This window comes from Alligator mississippiensis, chromosome 3 (assembly GCF_030867095.1).
Source record: "Alligator mississippiensis isolate rAllMis1 chromosome 3, rAllMis1, whole genome shotgun sequence".
Lineage (NCBI taxonomy): Eukaryota > Metazoa > Chordata > Crocodylia > Alligatoridae > Alligator > Alligator mississippiensis.
In genome coordinates this window covers 274,051,075-274,063,934 of record NC_081826.1, presented here as the reverse complement: position 1 = coordinate 274,063,934, position 12,860 = coordinate 274,051,075, and the positions used below count along the sequence as shown (strand labels likewise).

The 12,860-nt window shown below is 39.5% G+C and overlaps 1 protein-coding gene across 3 annotated transcripts in view; it reads right to left on the bottom strand.

Annotated features, from left to right (window-relative positions):
• Positions 1 to 2,334: 2,334 nt before the first annotated feature.
• TMEM267 (transmembrane protein 267) overlaps positions 2,335 to 12,860 on the bottom strand; it is a 32,924-nt gene continuing 22,398 nt past the window's right edge. For all 3 annotated transcript variants that reach the window (XM_006268916.4, XM_019495979.2, XM_014594018.3), the window contains exon 4: positions 2,335 to 7,228. In XM_006268916.4, the coding sequence (XP_006268978.1) occupies positions 6,893 to 7,228 (336 nt within the window). In that variant the 3' untranslated portion in view covers positions 2,335 to 6,892. The remainder of the gene's footprint in view (positions 7,229 to 12,860) is intronic.

Below are 12,860 nucleotides of genomic sequence, written 5' to 3'. Positions count from 1 at the left end.
CCAAATTAGCCAAAACTAATTCCAAATCCAAGAGTCCAGAACCATAAGTGGCCCTACTACTGGCAAACATCCACCCACACCTGGGGCTTCAGATTTTTCCAAAACTTTTGACAGGCATCCCACTTGCAGGCCCAAGCCCAGGAGCTTGGGATTTGGATGCCCCTGAGTTCTGCTTGACTTTAGCCATAAGGCCCTCAGAGCAAGCGAGGGAGGAGACTTCCATTTCCATAAACTGGGCTTAAAGTCGCTGCACCTTGGTGGGTACTGAACCACATCAGAAGAGCAGTTCAGGAAAACTGTCTTCTTGGACACAGATACATGGCATTTCCCCTGCCAGGTTAAGAAGCCACTACGCTTGATCTGAGCCTTCAAGAGGCCGAGAAGCACGGATACCCTGTAGTGCTTACCTGTGGTTGACTAAGCTCCTATGACTGCAACTGTTTAATGCAGATCTGTGACAGATACCTGGGGCAGCAAGGGTGAGCAAGCAGGGCATGTCCTGGGCACCATCTAAGCAGGGTAGAGAGGGGATGCCTCATTCTCCTGTCCTATGTTCCACTTGCAGAGGGCTGCAAAAAGCAGCTGGTACAGAGAGTGTCCTATCCTGGAATGCGAGGCATTCTGGGAATTGTAGTTTTGTGGAGTGGCAGTAGAGTTTGCTGCTGCTGGGGGGAGACCTAACCCCCATTTTTTGCCACGAACATCCACATTTTTTGCCCTTTCAACATGGGCTTCAGTGCCAAAAAATGGGGTAAAAACCTCATCAGCAACAGCAAACCCCACTGCCACCCTAGAGGGCTACAATTCCCAAAATACCTTGAACAACATTACACACACTGCCAGGGTGCTGCTCCTGTGCACGGCCTTGTGCAGAAACCAGGAAAAGGGTGGGAAGGGTGAGCAAGACCTGCCACAGGCATGTGTCTGATCTGGGGAGTCTGTCTGGCTCATCTACTAGACTCTTAGAAATCCTCGTTCAAAAGCCCCTGAATTTAGAATATTTCCACTGAACTTGCGTTGTTAAACCTGATTTTGGATACTTGTGTTGATGATTTTGATCTAGTTGTATTTGACATCTTGTTAGATATGTTTTGTATTTGCTGCTAATGGTAGTTTTTATAGCATGGCACAGCATAGGAAATACAGGTATATTAACATATTCTTAATTAAAACAGCTAACTAAATGTTCTGAAGAGACTCATGTTTACAGTTGCATGCAGGCTAGCTGGATTCTCTTTCTGAAACCACCCAAAATTCTTCTTTTTGAAACCTTCCAAAAGACTTCCCAGTCCCTGTATTTAGCTAATATTTTCCATTTATTTCAATCCTGCTTTCCTTTTTTCTTTGTAAACAAACTTAACACAAGTTTGTTTTTTAAAGGTATAATGCTTTCTTCATTTTAATTACAATTTCCTACTTCTCCTTTCCTTGCACACACTCAAAACAGATTAAAATCTGGGTTTTTTGGATTAAAAAGGAGTTTGTTTTTTATTCTCATGCTTTTTTCTTTTTTATATAAATGGCATAATTCATTTTACTTCCTCATAATAATTAGTAGAAGGGACAACTCTTCTTGCTACAAGAGCTGTAATTGATTTTTCCACATACCTTTTTTTTTCTTCTTACATTTCCTTTAATTGCATTCTGTACTCTCTGTTCCCACATCAACCTTTTTGTATAAACAATAGGTAACTCACTTCTAGTAACAATTTTAGTAACAACATAAATTAGCCAGTTTTGTCTCATTTCCACTCTGGCTGCAGAATGAAGATGCTAAAATCCATAAACCAACTGAGCTCTCACTTTCTAACAAGTGAAGAAACATACTTTATGGTACCACCAGTTATGAATTACACTAAATGTCATGCCACAAACATACCAGTTTCAGATGTTTGTAATTTACTCCTGCAAATACAAATAGGCTGTAAAATGAGGATCGTTTCTAGGTGGAAATTTTACATATATTCAGTCTGGGAGGGTGTTACGTAGTCAGTGGTTTATGTTTGCTCTCCTTAGACAAAAGGCTCCGTGTCACAAAGAAACCAGGTTTTACAGGCATTGATATTTTTCATTGCCTTGAAAATTATTTAAAGCTTCTGTCCAAGGTGCTTTGTATCATTTATTTAATTAAGAAATCTCACTATAGGTAAGTTCTCGAGTCTTACAGTTACAGAAACCTACTATCGAAGAATGTAACAGTAGCACAATGAGTTTTCCAATTCACTATAAAAATCCATGAATAAAAAGATCATGCATAAGAGATGGAAAGTGATAATTAAGTATCAGACATCCAAGAACTAAGCTTGAGTGCGATAAATATAAACACAACCACAGTTACTTTTTTCAATCAGTTTAATGTTACTTTAATATTATAATAAAATAAAAAGTGTTTTTACAGTACAGTGTCCACTCTTATGGTCCAAATGAAAACATAATTTGAAGACAACCGACAGGTGCCACATAAATCTTAAAAGAAATTCCTATAATTACAAATTTCCTTCATACAAAGGAAGCAAAGACAAAAGAGGATTTTGTGGAGGGCAATAAATAAGGCAAAGGAGTGAGTGGGAAAGAATCTTGCAAAACATTTCAGGGATTAATTGACAACAAATTAATGTGACAAAACTGTCTGTGAATTTTCAACATAAAATATAACTGAAAAAGGAATATGATTTGGGCTTGTAAAGCCAAATTTCCTGTTAATCACATGAGTTGAAATCCAAGATTAAGTAACACCATACCACAGTTTGGCTCTCCACGCACGTAGTTGGCTTAAAGGGAAGGCTATAGCTTGGCTCAATTAGTTTCTCTTGACAGAAGGCTCCTTCTATGATGTGTTTGTTACTTTATTTAATTGACTCTTGTTGTAATGTAAACAAATACTGCAAGTTTTAAACTGGACACAATAAAATTTTCTTTAAAATGACTATATTAAACATTTTTCCTTTGCTTAATCCAATACAGCAAACCTCCCAGGGGAAAAGCTGAGGAAACCATCTCTTCCACAGCCAAAGGGAATGTCATTTGCTTTGGTCAGTGCCTCTGGGTTGATAACCAACAAGTTCATAATTCAATCTCCATGCAGAGACATCTTTGAGCAAGGCAATGATGAGTGAATTATCAGTAATTTATCACAGATTGATTTAAGGCACACAAATATTAGTATTATACTTCATTATAGCAAAAATTGTATCAATAGTGATAAGGAAAATATCAATTTTAAAATAGAGTAGTTGGTTGAATGAAATTTTTTTTTAAAGGGGGAGGGTGTATTTAATTGTTTTAAGGCTATCTGATAAATAAGACAATTTTTATCATCTTTACAGAGTTGAATTTCTCTCTCACACAATAGGAATTATTCAAATGAATTCTGTTTTAAACAGATCAGCAATTCACCAAAATGGGGAAGAAGGGCAGCTTATAACCTAAAATAGTTTACTTGGGAATCTACACATATTTTGTACTTTAAAAAGCACAATCAAGAACACTGCATTTTGCTTGACCATCTGGAGCTGTATTTACAATTAACGTATAAAGAACATTAGATTTTCCCTTGTTACATTTTCAGTGGTCAGTATTTTACAGTTTAAATTAAACTATTACCTTAGTTTTGTGATATATTTTACAGTACATATTGGGCTATTTTCACACTTCACATTTATTTATATTTCCTGTTTTCTGCAACGAGTGCAGTAAAATTCAAATATTTGGTACTTTTAGAGCAAAATATTGCCAAATGAACTAATGAACCGAAAACTACAAGGAGTACAGAACATAATGGAATTTTGTCCTTGGTAACAGGCTAAAACACATATTTAATGTGATCTCTACTCTCTATAGTGGCTACTTAAGCAACACTGTGTCATGCTCAAGGTCTCAATCATTTTTAAAGATCTCAAAGCCTTGGACCCAAAATACCTAAAAAAGTTTTCTAAAGCTCTGGGGGGAGGAGTGGAGTTAGAATCATAGAAAATGAGGGTTAGAAGGGACCTCAGGAGGTCATCTAGTCTAACCCCCAGCTCAAAGCAGGACCATCCCCAACTATTTCATCCCAGCCAAGGCTTTGTCTACCTCGGATTTAAAAACCTCTATGGAAGGAACTGTTGATGCAGTTAACTCTGGTCTCCTGCGTCTCTTCTGGAGATGGAACTTTCTTGGAACTGGTTCAAGAATGTGGAATGAATCCCAACAGGATCTAAGAACAACCAAAAACTCACCCCTTTTTGTTCTCAGTGCAAGAATTGCTTGCAGCTAGCTCTTCAAGCCGGCTCTTGCTAATACAAGTGAATAGCAGTGCTTGTATAAAATGTCATGCGATTTTTAAAGAAAGCCACCAGTAACAGATGCCAGTTACTTTGCTTAATGCGCTTCTGACAGTGGCTCATCACCTGGCATGATGAGGGACAGTATAAGAACAAACAGAATAGAATAAAACAAAAACTTTTTATATCAGACTTGAATTGCTGTTGTAATTTATGTAGGTAAAGGTCCAGCACTGAAGACAAATGTTTTATAAATACTGTTCTTAAAATGACTACGTTTAGGCTGAATGACACCTTTGCTATGAAGACTGAATAGAAACCCAGACTTTTTAACGGTACTACTCCTTTAAGGAAAATTGGCAGGAACATGTTTCGCACAAAAATGTTATAATTCCACCCAAAATGTAATTTTCTCTAAAACTTTATTTCCTTTACTGTTTTGGTAGAAAGCCTGTTTTACTTCTGTGCATTAGATTCAGAACGTTATCATAAATGTACAAATATCTGTACTGAGAAGCAAGAGCAGAAAGCTTCTATATAGATTTACTCATTCAAGTTTTCATTACTTATGCACAGATTTTAATTACTGGTATTTGGTAGTCTGTAACATTAAACAAACTTTAAGAGGAGAAAACAAATAGATGCTTAGTTTCCAGTGAGTTACAGCTTTTTGTTTATTAATGTTTGTAGTAGTAGGGCATCTATCTAATTCCTCCCCTAAAGGATCATCTAACTAAAATAGTTGGGAGTGTTGGTTTCTGCACAGCATTTACTGGCTGTAAATGGGAAAGAACTTAACTCCTTCAAAAGAAGTTTAATCTTTTCAGGCCTTTCTGCACCTTCACATTTTCTTTCTAAGCAAGGCACTCACTTCACAAGCTCACAGGTCAAAATTATTCTCTTATGCCCAAATACTATATATAACAATCAAGTAAGGCTCAGTCTTTTATTTCTGAGAGAAAGTGAGAGGAAATTGACACTTCAAAATAAGAGGCAACCTTCACAGCAGCAATGAACTCAAGATTTCCTGAGCACAGTGAGCTAGCAGCTGCAAAGTGGAACTTTAGAACACCCTAAAATGTACAAAATATGAAAAATGTGCCTTTACTCATTATGTACTTTGTTACTATTATTCCAAACAAGTCCAACTTTACAACTACTCTTTCACAAAGGTAACATCTTGTGCCAAATTTTCAGGTGCTGTAAGTTGATATCACTCTAGTTGAAATCAGTTTTACAGAAGTTTAGAACCTGGCTCCTTGTTCCTATGTGATTAACTGAAAGCTGTTGGTTTATATAAATATTTCTCAGGTTATATAAATATTTCTCAGGTTTGTTTTCAGTTGCAAGGCAACTGAAAACAAATCAGCTTGGGGGATTTCCTGTAAGATTTTTCTAAAAGGAAGGTTCATTTCAAATAGCTTATGGTATAAGGATACCTAACATGTTCGTGAGTTCTTGTTTAAGGGGGCTGAGGTGGTGCACAGTTGACAGCGCAGAAGTTGCAAGTTTGAGGACATCACAGCAGAAGCACTCATGCTGTGGCCCTATCAGATTCCAACAAAATAAGTGAATTCTGCTAAATATACTGTTACAAGGAAAGGGAAGGTTCAGTTTAAAAAGATATTTTTTTTTACCTGGGCAAAGTAATTATACATCAGTAATGTGAGGAGCTGTAGCTAAAGATGGTAATATGATCATTGTAGCTACAGTAGCAAACACAGTGGTAAACTCTTAATACAGTAGTGCAGTTCCCATTTTCATTTTATTATGACTTTACTAAAACATTTTTAAAGCTCATATTTTATTGTAGCAAACAGATTTAATTTCAAACAAAATCTGCTTAAAAATTAGGTAAAATCCTTTAATGAAAAAAACTAACATTCCAAAAATTTATTTGTATACAAATGAACACTTTTGTAATCACTTAATACTCTTAAATACATCTTTCTCTCTTTTCTAAACACAACTGTTAGCCAGGATTTGTTTGGGAACTGAACAGTTCGGTAACTAGACTAGACTAGAGCAGAGCTTAGAATAAATATTGTAATAATCAGTGGTTATTGTCCAAACTTAACAGTGTTTTCAGATAATCAGTAGTACATCTTGAAATACAAGCTGCATTATTATTTTAATTAGCTGAACACAACAAAGTTTGATTCAAATAAAGCAAATAAAAAAGGTTAAAAACCTGGCAATTGGACATTCCTTAGAATTGAATTTTTATGAACATAACATTTTGAGAGTGCTTTACGTCTTGAAAGTGCTGTACAAATGTCATCCAATTCTAGAAAGTGGAATGCTGAAAGAGCATAATTTCAAAAGTGGAGGATGACCAGAGGAAGAGCACTATAATACTGCAGTGTAGAACCAGAAGAAAGAAAATGTAGTTATTTAAGAATGATCAATCATTTTAGAAATTATGAAGGAACCAGCAGGAAGATTACCAATTTTATGAAGAGGATGCCTGGATATCACTACCATTCATACATTAGCTTTTCCTGCAACTACGACATATCCATACTGGATCTGTAGCTTCAGGCTGCCTAACCTTGAAGTCGTGAAGAATGTGCAGGGATCCATTTTACTAATACATACACCTCACTGTGAGCGCCCAAGGACCATCATTCTTAGACATCAATGTGAATTCCATGTTTTATAGACATCAGCTCTCTGGTACCTGTTAAATACATAATAAATGAACACAGATGTGGTAGAGATGCAGTAATTGCTACATACAGCCAGTATGGCAAGGGAGCAGTTTTTCCAAATGGACAGATCCACAGGCCATGACGAATTCCATCACGAACATGGTGAGAAGTCCAGGATATAAACAGCATCCAAGGAAGAAAGCACCATGAGTCCTTGAGCCTGAAAAGGTGCATAATAAGCTTTAATGTCAGAGCCATGACAGGAATCACAGTAGAACAATGAAGAATTGGTCTTCGTGGAAGGGTCAATGCAGCCTGCAGAAAAGAAAGATACAATTGGCAATGGACAAAATGCTTTATAAATGTTCTTTCAAGTGAAAATAAGCCATTTGTTTTCAACAGAAATACAAAGAAAAATGTTTTTATTATCTCTGTTCAGATCTCTCAAAATATTAACCACCTGTTCAGATGCATATGCTGCCCCAATGTAATATGGAGAATAGAATATGGAGTAGAAGACAAGCGAAGGGAAATAACTGCATTGTACTATTTTCAAGCTAAACACAGAAGGCATCTCATATTAAACTCAATTTACTATGCTGGAATGTATCAATAGTAGGTATTTGATCACAGAAACTATTTCTAACTCAGCACAACAAGAAGAATTAAGAACCCACACTCATTTTGACTGTTCTCAGATTGGTATTCCTAGTTTGTGAACAGAAAACCCACTCAAATGCTAAAAAATTTTAAACACAATTAAAAGGCAACATGAAGGTTTCTTAGATTAGTTCTTAGCTATAAGTATCATATTCAACTTCCTTGATGCTAACTGAATTTGATAATAACTATGTTTTGATTTCTCTTGAAGATAGGAAGAGATGTTAATCAAGGGAAGACTGAATTCAATGTTTATCACAAGAAATGACCAGCAACACAACAGTCACTTGATCCATCAAGTTATTGTACCATATACACCACGGAAAACATTCTGAGTGCACAAGTTGGAAATACACAGCACTGTCTCCAGACAGCGCTCTTAAGCAGACTAGCATTTTTCAACAAATATACTGAAAGGGACAGAAATCAGCCCCAAAACAACCTGTTGATCTATGCTAATCAAGAAATAAATATGTACATCTGAACTCTGACTAGTTGTAACCTGAATTTAGGTAATATTATTATTATTTATAAAAAAAACAAACCCAAAAAGTCAGCCAGGAAGTTTTTACTCTAATTGGTTAATGTATGCCTTGTATATCTCCTCAAGACTCCTGATGATGATACTGGAGCAACCAAAGAAGCTGCTGCTTTACATATTGCTCACTTTGTGCTCAAACAGAATGCTTGGAGCTCATAAGTGCTTTTTCACTCCATGTAGGCTGAACATAATGAATAAAACTGATAGTTATAGGCACTTCATTAGAGACTTGGTACTTTGATTTTGGGAGCTCTCAGTAGGGCTGTGCAAAATTTTGCTAGCGGTTTGTTTTGACGCTGTTTCGACTCGTTTTGAGCTTGAAACAGCGAAATTGAAATGAAACAGAGACCTTCAAAACAGCCTCGAAACGAAACGAGACAAGCTGAAACATCTCAAAATTTTCTAAACGTTTCCAATTTTGAAGCTCAAGCTGGGCTTGCCTGCAGGGAACCAGAAACTAAAGTAAGGAGAGGGAGGAGGAAGAGGGGGGAAGGAGTGCTCTCATTACTGACTGTGTAGCTGGCCAGTGACTGTCATCCTTTCCAGAGGTCCCTTCCAATCCCAGTGCTCTGGGGGAGGGATGGAAATTGCATAAAAGGCAGCACTATTTGAACTGCCCTGCTCTCTGCCTCGGTGTCAATTGAGTGAGGGCGCACCTTAATACACACAGTGTCACCCACACGTCATGAGTTTTGCCTGTCAGCAGCTAGAGGTGCAGGGCCCCAGAACCCAGATTCCCCCTGCACCTATCTCCTTGACAGCTAGCAGGCTTCGTGGCTGCAGCAGGGCCTAGCAGGCCTGCAGTTTTCACCCCTGTGCCCCAAGACAGACACAGTCCCACAACCACCCACGTCACAAGTTTTGCCCATCAGCAGCCAGAGGTGCAGGGGCCCAGAACCCAGAAGCCATGCACTTATCTCCTTGAAAGCTGGCAGGCTTCGTGGCCTCAGCAGGGGCTAGCCGGCCTGCAGCTTTCTCCCTGCTTCACCTTAATACACAGTGTCAACCATGTCACAAGTTTTGCTTGTCTGCAGCTTGAGGTACAGGTTTGCCCCACCCCTGCCCCTATCTCCTTGAAACTTGGCAGGCTTTGGGGCCTCAGCAGGGACTAGCAAGCCTGCAGTTTTGGCCCTGCTGTGGCTTAACACGTACACGTGACATGAGTTTTTTGCTTTAAAGACTCTGAGGTGCAGTTTCCCTGAAACCCCTATACCTATCTTCTTGAAACCTGGCAGACTTCTTGTCCTCAGAAGGGGCTACCATTCCTGCAAGTTTCCTCCAGATCAGCCCAGAAATGACAAAGTTATAGGCTGTTTCGAGCTTCCCCAGTGTAGCCTACAGGTGATACGTTGAAACAGCAAAACTGTTTTGACGAAACAAAACAGAACAACAGTTTCAAACAGAAACGAAAGTCGAAACAAAACGCTGTTTTGTTGAAACGTTGAAATGCAAGTCGAAACAGAATGGTGCTGTTTCGCACAGCTCTAACTCTCAGGTCTATTCATTTTGAAGAGCAGTTATAAGACTTAAAAGCCCCAAAAGGCCTGGAGAAGCACTGAACACATTTAAATAAAAAACCTCAAGGCATGACCCACTTCTAGAGCAGAAATTTTAGAGTCCTTTTTTTTTCTCCATCTTTTCATTTACCTTTCAGCCATTCAAAAGTTAGAATTTTCTCCTCTTACATTAAGATGGTGCTAGCAAAGTTTCAAATATCTTGCCCATCAATCCACATGAAGATAACTGCTTAGCAAAAAAAAGAGATCAATTAGCTGGTTATTTCTCTGAGGTGGCAGAGAAGGAGACAGATCAGAAATAGACTCCAACATCTGAATGAATCGGCATGACCTACATTTAAAAACCATCATTTTAAACCTAATTTATATTTGTACTTTTAGTTATTTTCCTACAGAACAGCTGATTCTCATTGGATTTGTTTTATTTGTTACTTTGCTGAACAGGATGCAGAAGTTATTTATTTAAGGCATTCTATAGCTCAGAATACATGTATTCAGCTTGTTACTTTGATGTGAGAAAATGGTGAGATATTTCTTATTTACTAGATGACGTTATTTTTATATGAAATCTGTGTCTATCTGAATGGAAAAAATAATAATGTGAGGAAACAGGATTTACATTTTTTCTGTAAATACAACTGCCTTAAACACGATGGATATTTAAGATGAAAAAGGTTATCAAAATTTATTTATTAAACAAAGGGACTATTACCTGTATTTAGTGAAATTACTAGTTGTTTCTGCTCAACCTTCTACACATCTCTATACAGAGAAAAACAAACATTTCTACTTTTTCAGTACCTAATAGGTTTCTGAACCTGAAAAACAGGTTCAGATGTACTTCTTAGATACACCAGAATGGGGAAATCTTCTCTTTACACCTAAAGAAGAGACTATGGCTGCTAAAAATCAAGGTGGTTTCTAGACAAATTCTGATGCTAGGTGCTGAGTGAGACAAGGTTCTTTGGGTAGATGTGATACTTTTTATTAGATCAACTAAATAGTTGGAAAAATTGTTCTTTGCAAGCTTTCAGGCACAAAACACCCTTCTCTTCAGGCATAGGGAGAGCCTGCTGGTGTTGTGCACTCTCCATGGTCAAATAGAAGCCAATATGCAAAATTCAGGTCTGTGAAAATGCAAATGCATGACAGCGAGGATCAGAAGGAACAGGCAACAATAGGCAAGACAGGTAGGTGGTGGGGGGGAAGGGGAATGTTGAACTGTTGATATAATGTAGCTGACAAAATGCAGACAGGTTACCTGGGGAGTCAGAGGTTAGGCAGGTTATAATATACTATAAATCCAATGTCTATATTTAATCCATTATTTTTGTATATAGTAGATTTATGAAGTGAAATTTGTAGGCGATCACCTGCAAACCTAATAACCCCCTGGGCCCTGCTGGTGTGTCACCATGGTGAAGTGCCCCCTGCCTACCCAGCAGCAGCAGTGGTGGTGGCATGGAGTTGTGCCCCTTGCTGCTGCCAGGGGCGCAGGGGGAGCTTTGCCATAGCAGCGTGGAGCTCCAAGTGGCAGCAATGAGCTTCCCCACCCAGCATCACTCTGCCCTGCTGTGCTGGGTCTTGCCAGCTGGGCTGCAGAGGCCCAGGGAGAGGGCAGGAAGGCAGAGTCCACAACAGGCAGCCCACATCTGCTCTGACCCTCCCCCCCCCAAACAACAGGCTCCGCTCCGGCAGTGCCTCCCATAGGGAAGGAGAAGCCAAGCTCCGTGTTCTGCCGCAGCAGCTGCTGCCTTCCATGGGCAGCAACCAGGGTTCAGGTGCTGCTGTGGAGGGCATGGATGGGGTTATGGACCCAGGTCCCTGGCTCCATAACTCTGGCAGCTGGGGGCCCCCTCCAGCAGGGCTGGGGGTGGCAATGGGCTGTGGATAGGGAGTGAGGGGTACCAGCAGGGCTGGCGGGCTGTGGTTCAGGAGTGAGGGGTAACGGCATCAACAGGGCTGCTCAGTGCCACAAAGCGGGGGCCAGCCACAGCTAGACCCGCATCCTGATGAGCTAAGGTGGCAGGGGAAGCTCTGGTTTTCTATGATAAAAAGCCCAAAAATCAAATGCCAAAATTGACAGGTATTTTGAATTTATTTTATCTTAGCAATTGAGACACTGGTAGGCTTCCAAATGGCTTTAAAATTGTAAATATACCAAAAAAAATTGTGTTCAACTGATACACACACACACACACACACACACACACACACACACACACAGAGTGACATTTCGTTTTAATCAAGGAAACACAGATTTTTGGGTTTTTAATCAGAGAATTTGCGAGGGGTTTTTGTTTAAACCAGAGAATCTGCAATTTTTAAACAGAGGAAACCAGGATCCGTGTTCATGACCTTCTCCAGAGTGATCAGAACAGCCTGAAGTAACACCATCTCTGGCAGTAGTACCAGGACCTCCTGACAGGCTGTTAATTGGTCTGAGGAGCAGAACCAAATTCTGATGAAGGAGTACAGTAAACACCACAACTGCAGTCAGGCTCATTAGAACAGACACATAAGCAGCTGCTTGCCCAGCTAGACATTCACTGGACTGACATTCAGTGCTATTAGCACATAAACATATGGGGCACTTTCACAAAGCTAAGCATACACACCAGTTGCCTACCTCTTCTACACGGGGCTAGAAAAGGCATCTGCTAATGGTCCAAGCACCAAGCCACTCCAGGAGCCGCTCCAGCTACTATTACTGAGCAGTTATAGGATGCAACTATGCAACTGCTATTATGGCATCTGAAACCACAAAGACTTTAGAGAAGCCTGATTAGGATGCTGCTTTTGTGGATGTCTTAAGAGGATCTCTTTCTCAGTCGACCCACAGGTATCCTCACAGCAGAGAGCACTGAGGAGCAAGGCATCCACCCCCAAGTATTACTCATGATGTTTACTGTTGTTTTGAAAAAAATCTGTGTGTGTGTGTGGGGGGGGGGGGGGGGGAATTCACAGTATATGGTCAATTAGAACAAAAACTGGGAAGACTTCTGGCTTCCTCAGGATGCAAATGGCTTCAGTGTAGTGTAGATGCCATGCAAGCTGTTCATGCAGCCATGTGCTGTACATCAACAGTTGGCCATGAGCTTGCCAGGAAGGTCCTTAAAAGGGAAAAAATTAAAAATTCCTAGCCAAGCAGGAGAAGCTTTGCAGGATCACTACAGTGATTCTATTCACCATCAGTGACACAATTCTCACCATTTTGCCAGAAAAGGAC